Source organism: Lonchura striata, chromosome 9, assembly GCF_050655825.1.
Source record: "Lonchura striata isolate lonStrDom1 chromosome 9, ASM5065582v1, whole genome shotgun sequence".
Taxonomy (NCBI): Eukaryota; Metazoa; Chordata; class Aves; order Passeriformes; family Estrildidae; genus Lonchura; species Lonchura striata.
The window spans coordinates 2,034,666-2,050,462 of NC_140711.1; the positions used below are offsets into that span (position 1 = coordinate 2,034,666).

The following is a 15,797-nucleotide window of genomic DNA, read 5'->3' on the forward strand; positions in this document are numbered from 1 at the left end:
AATAATAATAGGTGCCTGTGACCATGCTGCTGCTGTCTGAATCCTTCAGGGGGATTCAGTTGCTAAGAACAACTTAAGCAGTTTGCCATGTTCCCATGTGTTAAACAACAACCAAATAACTACAGGCAAACGTCCCAGCTGTCAAGCATGAGGAGTGTAGGGGTTGCTTGGGGGAGTAGCAGGCATTTCTCTCCTGTGTTATATCTGCATATTGGATAATTTAAAAGAAAAATTAAATGAGGCAAGGGCAGAGTGGGAAGCATGTTACAGACTCTTCAAAATACCATCCCCTAAAGTTTACAGGGAAAATTCCATTTGACTGGTCCTGCTGTGCTTTATATAGAGCTCTGACAGAAGAACTTTTCCAAGGGGAATGCACTTGCAGATCTTTCAGACAGGAAAAATGAGCTTTGCTCACCTACCCAGATAGAATTTCTCTCTGGGCAGGTCTCAGACACAATGGGAGGAATTGGAAGTGTTGGAAGCAGCATCCATGACTGCTGACTCTTTCACACAAACAGCATTTGGGTATTTTCCATGGGAGCTTCTCCTTTCAAAATATCTCTAATCAATCTTGATTCATAGGAACGAGGCAAGCAATGCCATCTTTGTTTCTTCACGCAGAGATGAAGACTTGAAAAGTTATTTAGGCTTTTAGCAGAAGTCAGTTGATTTTTTTGTGACTTTCCTTTATTTCCAAGGACTTAGTATTCAGCCATATATCTTAGCCTTGTATTGAAAAAAAAATATATGAGCTCAGCGTTTCATTTTTAGCAAGTGGTTTTGCAAGAAAAGGGTGCTGAGAACAAAACAGTCATGACAATTAGGAGAGGGCACCTTATCTGCATTTCTCCAAATGTAGATTTTTTCCATGGGAAGGTAATACTCTTTTGCCATTTTAAAAGTTTCTCTCTGTGTCTAGAGTACATAAACAATAAATAAAGCATAAAGAATAATTTATAAGATTTCAAGTAGATAATAAGTAAAAATTTTAAAACTTTGTTGAGAGGCAGGTCAGTCTAACTGGCAAGGTAGAGCTGAGAGTTGGAACTCTCCACCCAGGGCTTTCAGGCAATGGTGTGAGCAGTACCTGGGCTGTGCCCTGGCACCCTGTGATTTAGGCAGGCATTTGCCTGTGGTGGAGGTACTGTCTCTCAAGATATTGATTCATAAACTGAATATTCTCTTTGTGGACCTTAGTGCAACACTCTTTTAAAGCTCATGAAGCATCATAGAACTCTGTCAAGTCAATATTTCATGTTTTATTAATTCCCTACTTAGCCAGTTCTCTGATTGGTTAAATGTAGTGTCTGTAAACCTCCTGGTTGTATTTTTACCTGAAAAGCTCAAAATGCTAATTTAGGCTGATGGATAAACATGTGCTTAGAAAATACATATATTGGGGGAAAAATATAAAGGAATTAATAAGGGATGAGCATAACCAAAACAAAAAGCTGTACAAGTATATGTCTATACTGTTAACTAGCTATGAAATTTTGTGCAAAGGATGTATCCATATGAAATTTTGTGCAAAGGATGTATCCATGTCATACTTAATTCTCTCAGAATGTGCCTAGCTCTGCACATCTACAGCAATGGAGCCTTCTGTTACTCTATTAATGGACATTAATTGCTGATGTCACATGATGGTCACATACAGCTTCAGTCTCTTCCTCACCTCACTGAAACACAAGAAGTAAACTATGCCAGAACTGAAATCAGTGAGCATCTAAAATATCCCACCTTGAGCTTCTAGCACTTGCTCTGATTCTAGGAGGTGATTGTAGACAGTCTGATATATTCTTATTTTTACAGGACCTTTTTATATATACATAAAATGTGTAAATAGTAATCATGTATTATTGACATTGATGAAACACAGAGGCTAAGAAAGATGTGCAAAATCCAAATATTGCAGAAGTATTACATAATACACTACAGAACAAAAGGGGTTTAATTTTCACTTTCAATGTGGCATCACTCATAGGGTTCCATCTGGAATTTCTCAGAGTGGAAGCAAACACATCAGCTGAAGATGTGATCAGCCCAATAGATTGTGCTGGAGATGAGACATGTTTCAGAAGGCTGTTCTCATCCGTGAAAAGCTGTCACCTCCCCTGGATAAACTGCTCTGCAGACCAAGTGCACCCCACAGCCAGGGCTGCAGGTCATTTCCTGGGCATTCCCTCAGGAATTCAGCTCCAGCTTCCAGGTCCCTCTGCCCATTGAAAACCCTCCCAGGGCTCCTACAAGTACAGATCAGGCTACTTCTTTTCCTTGTCTTAAATTACCTCCTTGAGTTGAGGCATTTTAAGAACAAGAAACTCTCAACTTTCTTTGGTTTTGTTTTGAGTTTTTTTTTTTTTAATCCCTGTACAAAGTTTCAGCATTTATGGAATTTTGCCTTAAATTTTAACAAAGTAATGGCACAGAAGAGAAATCATAAGATCAGTAACTCTTCCCTTTACTTATTTCTGAGTTGAAGATCTAGACTTTAATACTTTTTCTAGTACATTTTTTAAAAATATTCCTATTAAAAAAAAAAGGAGAAGGCAAAGAATTCAATAAGTTTTTTACTTTTGGTCGCTTCAGTTATTGTCTCCATAGAACCATCTGTACATTATCTTGACTGATTAAAACCACATAACATCAAACCTTATCTTAAATTAATTTTCTTTTAGTACTTACTTTAAATTCCAATAAAGTTTGACTGCACATTCTCCATTCTGACACATTCTGAATGTGCTTATCTGCACAACTGAAATCCATGTTTTTCTCCACAACTATGTATAAATTAGATTTCCAATGCAAACTGACATGTTTCAGAGGAATTACAAAATCATTTTCAGGGCAGAATTGATACTAAGTATGAATGATTTTGATTTCATTTATATTTGCTAAACTTGTTTTTAAACCACAACAAAAATATGGAAGTGCAGTCGGTGTAAGTACAGCTATTGGTATATGGCAGATATATTGAAAATCAAACAAAAGCAAAAATATTTTGAAGAAGAGTATTCTTCTTAGACAGGCAGGAGTTTCCTGCCCTGTCTAACATTTGTTTCACATTCAAGACTTCCATAAGCTTTAAGTGGGAGTTCTGGATGGGACAGCTCTGTAAGACTCAAATTCATAGGGAAAAGTGACACGTAGAAAGGAGCTAAAAGCCAATTCACCTTGGAAACTTTAACTGGGTTGTACAGTTTGCCACGATGTTCAATGTATTTCAAAGGTATCCCGTAATAGCCAGCAGTTCTCTACAAAGGTCACTGTAAAATCATATCCTGTATTACTTCATATTTCTGAAATTGTTCCTTGTCTGCCAGCTGTTCAGCTGAACTTTGTCAATGAAAGCAAATTTTCCAGGGTTATCACTCTGCCCCTTCAACTGCATTATCTACAAAGCCATAAACCTGAGTGGAGGAAAAGGTCTGGAAAGGTTTATAAAAGATTCCCTGAGCAGAGATTGTTTCCAGCCTCTCCTCCCGAGCTGAAGCTGGGTTTAGGCTCTCGCCACCATGCCTGCCGATTACAATGGGACCTGGGAAATGGTGACCAATGAAAACTTTGAAGGCTACATGGTTGCTTTGGGTAAATGACAAAATTTTACTTATATCAAGGGAAAATTGTTCAATTCTCAGTCAAATCCTTCTAAAAATTAATGAGTGTTTTCTGTAATGTACATTGTGGCATTAAGGGTTTCTGTCAATCACATTACAAATCAAGTAATTGTTTTCAAAATTGCAATGATCTAAATATATAAGCAAATGAAGGCTTGTAGCCACAGATGTTATTCTTTATTTAGATAAATGAAAAAACTGATATAAGTGGGGAAAAAAGCCCCAAACCAACAAGTTTTCAGATCTAAAAGCTCTTTTTTACTCCTGGTGTATTCGTACTGTAACAGTGGAGCCACAAGCTGGTTAAAGAGGAATAAGATATTCTATAGCAGTAAGGTAACAATAATGCCAGTATTTAATTAGTGCTTTGAACTAATTATGGTACAGAGATGAAAAATTTGACACTTTAACTGATTTTCCACTAGTTTTATCAAAGAAATTTAATCCTAACTGATTGATCTGTTCAGATTGAAATAGAAGAAATACATAAATACATAAACAAAAACTCTTCATCATTATTAATCAACAACTGAATGCAGTTGCAATTTTCTCAAAGCTTTAACTCTCTTAAGAGAAAAAGGCAAGTTTCACTATTCATGGTTTTTAGCTTTTGCATTTGTGGACAAAAAATCAATAACTTCAGGGACATCTGTAAATAATATGCATATACACTTGTGAGGGACAAAAAGAGAGAGTGCTTGAAAATGAGAATAATTGGGATAATGAGAATGATTAGGACAATGTCTTGAATTTCAGGGGAAAGATACACATTAATTGGAGTGATGTTTGTACATATGTGCATATATAAACTATAAATTATATAAACACAATCAGCTATAGTAGTTTAAAACTGCCAATGAATAAGCAAAAATAACCCAACACCAAAACCACTGCAAAGATGCATATGCTGTGGGTGATTCTCAGAAAGAAATGTCTGGAAAAGTGTGAAAAGATATTCTTCTGCTCTTTTTCTCAACATTTAACATTTTGTAGATATTTTAAGTTATAATGTGCTCAGATTCAAAGCACACTGAGGTTTTGAGGGCTCTTTAAAATTCATCTGTCTTTTTAATTAACGCATACACATTTCTATTACTTTAATTAAAGATTAGTTTTGCCCTCTAAGTCAGAAAGTTTGATTTTATCATAAACACATTACAAAGTACTTAAATATACTGTAATAGAACTACATATCATTTTTATTGCTTATATAGTTCAAAATGCAGTTATGAAAACCATGTTTTAATAAAACCTCCCTGATTTTTCTCCAGGAGCTACAAGACCAATATATTAGTCAGAAATAGCATTTCTTTAGAGGTCTAGACATTTCTTCCCTCAGAGAGAACTAAATTTTATGTTGCCTGGCTATAAATCAGCCCCGGAGATACCTTTAATCCACCACAGCAGATAAAATATACCCAAGAAGTCTTGAATATAAATACCGAACAAGACCATTATTCCCCATGTTTAAAAGTCACATTTTTTTTCAAGCCTATCCTCTTACTCAATTCCAGTAGTGCTTCCCAAGCAGGATAATGAATCTAGGCAAGGAAAAGGGCTCCATTAGCGAGGGAGTTGCTGGGCTGGCAGTGATGAACGCCCAGGTGAACGCACCGGAGGATGGCTGCACACCAAACCCAGCTTTCATTCTCCTGCAGAGCCATGGCAGCTGATTCCATTGGCATGCAGCACCACAATAAGATTCCCTGGCAGCTGGTCAGAGATATTTCTTGCAGATGGTGATGCTGCTGGCACTGGGGGCTGGTGGGCAGCCTGGGATGGTGCCAGGGATGTTCTCCCTTTGGTCCAGCAATGCTTCCCGTGCCAAGCAGCCACGTGCAGTATCATGTCAGTCCTCGTCATGAGCAAAATAAGGGGATCCAGGAGATCAGCACTGCAGGAAATGTTTGACAGAATATGAAACAGAAACTGTCAAATGCTCTACACGGATACTTTTGTGACTTTTGACTTTTAATTTGTCTCCTTTTGAACTGCAATTTATTTGTGCGTCTGCTAATGAACAATTATGGATTTCACTTTTTATTTGATTGTTTCTTTTTTCATTAATATAATTTTCATTCTTTTAAGCTAATTAATTAACCTCTTGCATACTCCCAGACTACAGGTTCATCATAAAAGTAACACATCCAGGTCCTCTTGATTACATACTTATTCTCCTTTGATTGCATACCCAGTCTAACATGCTAAATCTCTGATAAGGAGTATTACTCTGAGATCCTTCTTTAGTGAGGCAAAAAAGGCACTATCGGGCTTAATAGCCCCTCTTGTTTCTCATTCTCGAAAAAATTCAGGTGATTAAACACACCAGCATCTATTCACTCCTGGTTGTATGCTCACAACATTCACACAGATATCTCGTTAATAAATAAAATTATTATCAATGGAAGAGCCTCAAGTTGAAAGTGTACTTGTAAATACAAGATGGTTTTTATTTGAAATTATCTTTTTCTCTGAAAAATGCCGCAGGTAAAAGCCGCATGTGTGGAACTGTGTTTCACTTGCTTTATTTTTAATGTGTAAATTTAAATGCTGTGGGGCTTTCTTTTCATTAGTAAATACTGGAATTTTCACTCTCTTTTCTGGCTTTTGGCAGGCATTGATTTTGCAACTCGTAAGATTGCGAAACACTTGAAACAAACAAAGGAGATTGTTCAAAATGGAGACAATTTTAAAACCAGAACACTCAGTACATTCAGAAACTATGATGTGGATTACACTGTGGGAGTGGAGTTTGAGGAGCACACCAAAGGACTGGACAACCGAGTGGTAAAGGTAAAAACTCAGGACCTGGTATCTGTTCATACTGCAGTCAGCACCAGGAGCCTGCAGTTGCCAAAATCAGCTAAATACATTCAGTAAAACCCCAATATTTTACAGACATCAGAGGATTTTTATGAAGCAGAAGTAATTTGCATCCTGAGACAGTTTTCTTTCCTGCTACAAGCATTTATTAGAAATGTAAATCAGGATGGCTACTGAGATACATGAGGACAATCATTAATTAGGTTTTTCTAATAGGGGATTTTTCCAGCTTTTCCCATACACCTAATATATCTAGAAAGCAGCAGAATTGTATTTTTATCTATGCATCCTTCTTAAGGGAACTGGGGGTTGATTCCTGTGAATTTAACACAGCGTCAATAAAACTTTTCATTTTGGGATGGCTGGGTTTTCACCGATCAGTCTCAGCTGGGCAGTTTAACAGTTAGACATTGTTAAAAATAAACCTGCACTCAGCTTTTACTGTTAGGGAAGCTTTGGCAGGGGCAAGAAAAAAATGTGAGCCAAAGCCTGAAGTGTGGCAGGGCAGGAGGGCAGGAGGGCAGCAGTGGGTGCCCCACTGCCCTGGGGATAATTGGAGTAACCTGAGCTCAGAACTGCCCCAGGAAGCTGTGGCCATTTGTTCAGACACCTTTCAGGGAGATTTGTGGACAACACCTGTATCAAGGGCCATGTTGTACTCCTGCCCTACCTCCTGTGGCAGGGTCAGGTCCTGGGGGATTCAAACAAGGCTCTCTCAGAGAAGTCAGGGAGGAGAAAAATACACACAAGCACTGATTCACTTCCTGAATTCAGTTTCATGTTTCTGTATCAATACTGCCTCTGTTTTACTTTCTTCTCACCCTAAAAGCTTAAGCAACACTTTTAGATGTAGAAAGGCCAGTGGATCTTAAATTTCCATTGGCTGTCCTGTAGGAGCCTTGCTAATCCAGCATCCCCTTCCTCCTTTGGTCATTATTCACTGAGTCTCTGCTGATTTCCACACTTCTATTACCACATCTCTATTGTGCCACTCAGCTCACAGCTGAGATCAAAACTTTCTGTCAACAAGATCTGTTTGTTTTGGCAATTGACACAGGAAAAGTGGCAACATAAAGGACATGTTTATATTTGAACTCACATCATCCCTCACTGGGGCGGGGCACAAATTTAGCAGAAGACATGGTTTGTTCACCATGGATCACTTTTAATTCTCGAACCAACTTTGTGCAGTGTAATTCCTATGATTTCTTCCAAATTATTTCTCATTCACAGCACTGCAAGCCATCAAAGAGTAAGGCACATATTTTTTCACTATCCTGAACATCCCTATATTTAAATTTTCTTTCTGTTTCCTTGTCCAGTGGGAGCTGAGTGGAACTAATTCCTGTGACAAAGTCTATGCTTAAAAATACTGCTCCCACATCTCTTCAGATCAGTGGAAGGCATTGCTGAGGATCTAAGGACTCAGTTTCATCACTCCTGAAATCCATTAATTAGTGCTCTTCAAATGCTCTTCACCACTACAAAAGCCTTGCTCTGCAAAGAGGGAGGGAGGGAGGGAGGGAGGGAAGGAAGGAAGGAAGGAAGGAAGGAAGGAAGGAAGGAAGGAAGGAAGGAAGGAAGGAAGGAAGGAAGGAAGGAAGGAAGGAAGGAAGGAAGGAAGGAAGGAAGGAAGGAACTCCTTCCTGGATAAAACCCTAGGGTGCATTTATAATTATTTTTGCCTAATATTCATTTCTAAACAAATAATGTTATTTGTTTCCAGAGAGGAGAAGGAAAAAGGATGCATGTCATGCCATTACTTTCTGAATGGCTCTAAAAGTATTTTCTGGTCATTCTATTAACAAAACAATGCCTCAAACACATTAAAGTTAGATGAAGGTAATAAAATTGGTAGGCAACATTTAAACGTAAAAAGGGCATGGAAAATTTAAAGAGCATGTAGCTTGAAAATTGCATAAATAAGAAAGAAATTAACTGAAATTGAATGAGTTTTGTCTCATTATTAATGGAAAGCTGCCTCATAAGAGAAATAAATCATCCAGTGATGGACTAGAAAATTAAGCTCCCAATACACTTGGATCTTTATAATAACTGAGCTTTCATGGACTGTAACTGGTGTCTAATAAGGAGTGGTCTGATACATGGCTAAATACGTCCATAAAGGACAGTGGTTCAAATGCAGAACAATTCCAACAGAGTTGCTTTGAATGTACCCTGGAACATCTGTAGACAGATAATTCAGCCTGTGAAGAGAACTTTTCCTTGCTGAGGATTATCCTGCTCCTGGACAAGAATCAGTACACCCAGTACCCTGTCTGCTGCTGCTAGACTGAATCATGCCAGAGCAGGAGATGGCTGAGCGTAGAATAGATCTCCTGAGAACACCAGGTCCAACCTGTCTGCTCAGGCAGGGCCAACCACTTTGTCCAGTTTATGATCACACCTTTTAAAATTTCTTATTAATTGTTTTAATACTGTAGGAACTGACATGTGAAGACCTGGTGTGTCATCAGACATTTAAGAAATTACAGTAAAATATACAAACAAATTTAGTGTATGAGATGATAGTAATGTAGTGTTCCTCTTGTTACTTTATGCAGAGCTAGAAAAGGTTAGCATTGCACTTTGCAGTACAAGCCTTCAAATCTTCACTCATGAAACTCTATAACTTTCATTAATGGCTTTAAACAGCAAGGAAAAAAATGCTCTTTACTTATATTGCACCAGTAGCTGTAAAGACACTCAACAATTTACCAGTTAAAGTGAACACTTGTTACTCATGTATGCGAAGAAACACATGGAAATGACAACTAAGCACTGAAAAAGCTTCCCTCTGTCACACTATTGTCATCCTGAATACATTTGGGTTTTGTTTAAATGCTTTGGGGTTTTTTTTTATGAGGAGGTTAGAGAATGATAGGAAGCAACTGCAATTGTGCATTCACATTGTTTGAACTTATTTTTATATGTTCATAAACTTCTGGCTAATGTGAGTTAATTATCTGATTCATGCAGTCCCTGGTGACCTGGGATGGTGACAAACTGGTCTGTGTTCAGAAAGGCGAGAAGAACAACAGGGGCTGGAAGCACTGGATTGAAGGAGACCTCCTGCATCTGGTAAGGGCTGCTCCACAGATCCACAGCACATCACTGAGGCTGCAGCATAGCCTCAGGTTTTCAATTTCAAAGGATTTGGTTTTTTTTTTTCTAGTTAGAAAGGTCTTTAGACAGTTCTGATCTTTGAACTCTAAGGAAATTTCTCCTCCGCTTCAACTCAGGAATTTTCAGTTTCTGTCCACCTGCTCTCAATTAAGTTATAGCCCTGCAGTGGTTTTTTTTGCTCCAATCCACTTCCCTCCAGCTCTCAACCCTTCCTGTTACACTGCAGCTCTAACATAATCTTATTCTTATATAATCACTGGGGGGGAGGGGGAGGGAAGGAAGAAAAAAACCCAATCAGATTGCAAGATAAATGTTATTATTTTTTCTGAGCAAAGCAATATGAAATTTTAGTACACTGTGCTGTAATACAGATCAGAAACCCCTGCATATTCAAGAGGATCCCACAAACAGCCTATACTGCAATTATTTTTTCTTAGTTCAATAATAAATTCAGACATCTAAAGTAGCAAGCCCAAAGATAGATGTGGTGAGTCCAAGAGAGGTCAGAAAAGCCTGTGCAGGAAATCAGCAATCAGTGATGTGCAGAAAGATTTCAAAAATAACAGTATTGTAGAATCACAGAATCATTAAGGTTGCAAAGGACCTCCCAAGATCATGAAGTCCCACCTTTGAACACCGCCGTCCATTAACCCATATCACAAAGTGCCACATCTACTCATTTTTTGAACGTTTCTCATAATGATAATGATTGCAGAGTTTCCTGGGAAAGCAATCAGAAAATGAGCGTGACAATACTGGGTGGCACAGTAGGTGGATGGAGAGAGACTCTTGAGACGAGCCCATTGTTCTGTCCTAAGCTTTGCTGCAAGCAGTCTGCTCCTTCATGGGTTTGCTCTACACGTGCTTGGTGTGGGCAGTGACACTGGCTCCCACCTCTGTGCCTGAAAGGGCAAAGACAGGAACCCAAAGACACCCAACTAAAATCACCTATCCAGTGCACTTCTCCAGCTCTGTCTGAACACACATTCAGAAGCTGACTTAAAATATTCTACATGTTGGCAGCAAGATTTAGACTGAGGCTGGTGGAAATAAAGCCAAGCAGATCCTTACAGCAGTCTTCAGAAAGTGTCCTGCAGGTCTGGCCCATTGCTGGCCACCAAGGCAGCTCCAGTCTCTCTAAAGCCCTGCTTGGCTCAGGAATGCTGCCTGATGGCACCAACCAAACTGGCTGCATTGCAACGTGCCAGCCTTCAGGGGGGTACTGCAGCCCTGGGCAGCAATGGTGCATTGTTCTGGCTCTGAGAAACGGCTGGGCACACCTCTGAAGCAAATCAGCTTTTCAAAGCATTCCTCTTTTTTTATTTATTTCCTTGTTTCAGTGAATCTAATGAATTTTGAGGTAACATGAATTATAAACTATTACAGTATATTGTTTTAATAACAGAACATGAAAATGCCTTGAATTAAAGCAAAATTTTAATGCATTGTTCATGTTTATTCTTTTTAGAGTTCAATTCATGTATCAAAAACTAATTATGACAACATGAGGTGCATACCTGCTGTTTGGTTACACAGAGTGCACTTTTCTTACTGTTCTCTGTTTCATAAGCATGTTTTTAATGCAGTGGCTCAGTTGTAGCAATTTCTGGCAGGATCTGATATATATGCAAAATAAAACTTCTACCACTATATACTTACTAACTGTTTTAATACTGTAGGAACTGACATGTGAAGACCAGGTGTGCCATCAGACATTTAAGAAAAAGAACTAAAATGGAGCAGAAAGCCTCCCAGACCTTCATCACAATGTTATGCTGTTATGTTTTGTCTAAAAAGAAGAATGAAGCCAGATTTTCATTCCTTTGACTCTTCTGTGTGAAGATATTATGTGCCTGTTTATGGAAACAAACACATTTTATAGAAATAACATCAAATAGTTACAAACCTCATAAATTCCTTTGCCTTTCAGTCTAGAGTTAAATAAAAGTAATTGTCTTCCAAATTATGTTTCCCTACATCTTTATAATGACTTCCAGAGGAATGTCCATTAGCAACAAGGCTGAAAATTAACAGTCACAATTATTTCAGTCACAGTCTATGTCTCCACAGTGCTGTATTATCATAATGTCTCTGGGTGACTGAGCAACACTGGATATTCACTGGACTGTTTCTATTTAATGTAGTCCTGGATCACTAAGTCCACAGTTTCAGGCAACAAAATGCCTCACTGAGCACAATACATGTCCTTTCACATCAGGACTGTTCCTTGGATTTGGCCCAGGTCTAAAGCTGCTGCTGGTTATCACTGGATCAATATCTCACGGCCTTTGTGAAGCGCTGCAGTTACTCAGTGTGATCCTAATATGGATCAATGACAATGCTGTAACTTCCAGTTAGAACTGGCAGCCTAATTACCATCCCAGTGGAGAAATCTGCTGTTTGAAGCAAATCCTGCATTGAAGAGTTGCTCCATGGTATGAAAACTAAGGCACGCTCAGGACTGTGAGAGGAAAACTGCAGAGTATACACAGTCTGCATGTTCCCTGTGCAGAAAGAGTGCCCAGCATGAGGCAATCTTCACCTTGTACCACTTTCAGAGACTGTAAAAAGAAAAATATTTTCCATGCAATTCTTCTCAGTTTTATTCAGGGTTTTTCAAAATAGTTCATATTCTTTGCTAAAGGCAAATTTAAGTTAGCCATGGATGATGAACACTACTTCAGTAGATAGAAACTTTTATTATTCAACAAAATGTGTGCACATTTGCCCCAGATCTTGTATGCCCAAAAGCTCATCTGCTTTTTCCCAATGACATGAATTATTCTAATAAAATAGACTGTCTTTCCTATAACATTGCCTTTCAGATAGAAAAACTTTCATATCAGCTTTAGCACTGTTAAGTTCCCTCTTGTCCATAGACCCCCATCTTCTGTTTAGTATGGGAGGAATGAAAATCCACTAAACAGATCAGTGGAAGTACAGAAAATATGTGAAAAAGCTTTGGCAGAAATGGAGTAGCATATGCTTTCTCCTCATCTCCACCTGCTCCTCAGCCCACTCACTAACTGTCAATAGCTCAGGGTAGGAAAGGAGGGAGTCTCCCAGCTGACAACTAGGTTACATCTGCAAAAATCTGATTAATATACCAGCAATACTTCTATGGCCATTACCATTATCCTGGTTCCAGCTGGGATTGAGCTAATTTTCATTTTAGTAGCTAGTACAGTAGTGTGTTTTGGATTTAGTATGAGAATAATATTAATATCACACTGATGGTTTAGTTGTTGCTAACTAGTGCCAAGTCAAGGACTCCAGGTTCCCTGTTCTGCCTGTGAGGAGGGGCACGAGAAGCTGGGAGGGAGCAGAACCAGGACAGCAGACCCAAACAGGCCAAAGGGATATTCCACACCACAGAATATCATGCTGCGCTATAAAGCTGCAAGAAAGAAGAGGGAAAACTGTTGTGTTTGGAATGGCATTCCCCAATAATTCCTTGGTTTTCCTGAGGAGCTGTTACACGTGATGGATCCCATGGAACCGGCTTGTGCATGCAGCCTTTTCTTCACCCATCAAACTGTCTTTAGCTCAGCCCTGGAGCTCTCTCAGGGATTGGCTCTGTGGTGCTTAGTTGCCAGCTGGAATTAAGTTACAACAGGCATAGAAGTGCATATGTCAGGATATTTTTAAGAATTGGAATTTGCTTCTCCTGATAAAAGTTGACTTGGTATCAAACTTCCTGTGTCCGTTGCCTGGGCAATGCTTTTATGTTAGCTTGCACAGAAGAAACAGCACTTGGAGTTAGTAAACTCCTTGTTTTGTCTTATTCAGCCCTGACCTGGACTTTTCAGTAGAAATGTATTTAATTCACAGTTCCAAGTCTCTGCTAGTTACAAGGATAAGAAAGTACTACAGCTCATTAAGCTTTCAAATATTACCAGAATGCAATCACTAGGAAAGAAAACGTGTATGTTTTAATCAGTGACATTTCTCCTCGTTGGTACTTGCCAGGCGTAACCCTGTTTGTAAATTCACACCAAATCATAAATCCAAAGAAAACCTTTCATTTATCACAAGGAACTACCATCAATTCAGTAGTGATGAGTCTGAAGAGGGAAAGCAAACATTCTTCAGCTGGTTTCTTATTATGCTCACTAGCTCTGTCTAATGGTTGTTGTTCAGAAGTAAAGGAAGCAGGGAATTGAGCACAAGTAGACTTTAATTGGGAGGAAACTGGATTGACCCTAATTTTTTTTTCCTATCTTGACAAGAAAATTTCAGACTTTTTAATGGGAAGTGATGAAATATGCAAGGTTTTTTACTCTCCAAAACAGCATTTTATTTTTGCACAGACTGATACACAAGAACTTGCAACATCCTTTACAACTGCACACACAGTGCTGAAGACAGAGGAGATACTCATTCTGTTGCATTATAATTCCTTCCAAAGTTATCCTTGTTTGTATCATATTTGTGATGTTAGGCTGGTCTCTAAGCTGCTCAGCGTCCCTTATCTCCTTGTCAGCAGATTAAATACTTGTGCTGGAGGAACAGACCTTGCTGGTAAATCAAAGAATGTTCATTCACATTTTTTCAGCCCTCTGGCTGTCTCAGTGCTGTCTCAGCTGTTTTGAAGGATTACCATTTGCATGGATTCTTTTCCTCACAGAGAATATTGCTCAAACACAGCCCCAGGAAGGGAATTTATCAGCAACCTTCTGATCCAGTGTAGTGGGTTGACCCTGGGTGGGTTCTTGGAACCCCCCAGAGCCTCTCTCTCCCTCCCCTCTGCAGCTGCACAGAGGAGACACAAAACAGCAAAGGGTTCATGGGCTGAGATAAGGACTGGCAGAGAGATCCCTCACCAGACACCATCACGGGCAAAACAGGCTCTAATTAGAGATATTAATTGACTTCATCACTCACAAAACAGAGCAGGACAATGAGAAGCAAAATCAAACCTTAAAACCACTTTTCTCCCACCTCTCCCTCCTGCCCAGCTCCACCTCCTGCCCACAGCGGTGCAAGGAGCCAGGGAATGGGGGTTATGGTCAGTTCCTCACCCACGGCTCCTCCTGCTCAGGGAGAGGACTAGAGGAGTCCTCCGTGCTGCACATGGGGCCCTCCCATGGGAGACAGCTCTCCAGGAACGTCCCCAGTGTTAATCCCTCCCACAGGAAACAGTCCTCCCAAAACTGCTGCAGTGGGGGTCCCTCATCCACGGGGTGCAGTCCTCCGAGGACAGGCTGCTCCAGCCGGGGAGCAGAGCCCCTCTCACACAGGCCTGCCATGGGGCCACGGCCCCTCCAGGATCCCCCGAGCCAGGGTGGGCTCCTACACGGGCTGTGGGGGATCCCTGCATCCCTGCGGATCCCCACGGGCTGTGGGGGATCCCTGCATCCCTGCGGATCCCCACGGGCTGTGGGTGATTCCTGCACCCATGTGGATCCCCACGGGCTGTGGGTGGTCTCCGGATCCCTGTGGATCCCCACGGGCTGTGGATGGATCCCCACGGGCTGTGGGGGATTCCCACGGGCTGTGGGTGGTCTCCGGATCCCTGTGGATCTCCACGGGCTGTGGATGGATCCCCACGGGCTGTGGGGGATCCCCATGGGCTGTGGGTGGTCTCCACATCCCTGTGGATCCCCACGGGCTGTGGGTGCTCTCTGGATCCCTGTGGATCCCCACGGGCCGTGGGTGCTCTCTGGATCCCTGTGGATCCCCACGGGCCGTGGGTGGATCTGTGGATCCCTGTGGATCCCCACGGGCTGTGGGTGCATCCCCACAGGCTGTGGGTGGTCTCTGGATCCCTGTGGATCCCCACGGGCTGTGGGTGGTCTCCGGATCCCTGTGGATCCCCACGGGCTGTGGATGGATCCCCGTGGGCTGTGGGGGATCCCCACGGGCTGTGGATGGATCCCCACAGGCTGTGGGGGATTCCCACGGGCTGTGGGTGGATCTGTGGATCCCTGTGGATCCCCACGGGCTGTGGATGGATCCCCGTGGGCTGTGGGGGATCTCCACGGGCTGTGGATGGATCCCCACGGGCTGTGGGTGGTCTCTGCCTCCCCCATGCCCCCCTGGGCTGCAGCTGCCTCACCTGGGGCTGCCCCTGGGGCTGCAGAGGAGCCCCAGCCCCGGTGCCTGGAGCTCTCCTGCCCCTTCCCCTGCCCCTGCTGATGCTCCTCTCACCTCCCACCCCACTCTTCTCTGCTCTGGCCGCAGCTGTGCACTTTCCTTTTTCTCTCTTCCCGAATCTGCTCTCCCAGA

At 41.3% G+C, this 15,797-nt stretch overlaps 1 protein-coding gene across 1 annotated transcript; it reads left to right on the forward strand.

The window, feature by feature from the left end:
- Nucleotides 1–430: 430 nt before the first annotated feature.
- RBP2 (retinol binding protein 2) lies at nt 431–11,532 on the forward strand. The gene is made up of 4 exons (XM_021555743.3): nt 431–3,591; nt 6,235–6,413; nt 9,423–9,524; nt 11,249–11,532. Exons 1-4 carry the CDS (start codon nt 3,519–3,521, stop codon nt 11,300–11,302), a joined length of 408 nt encoding a protein of 135 aa, XP_021411418.1. The 5' UTR covers nt 431–3,518; the 3' UTR covers nt 11,303–11,532.
- Nucleotides 11,533–15,797: the final 4,265 nt, after the last annotated feature.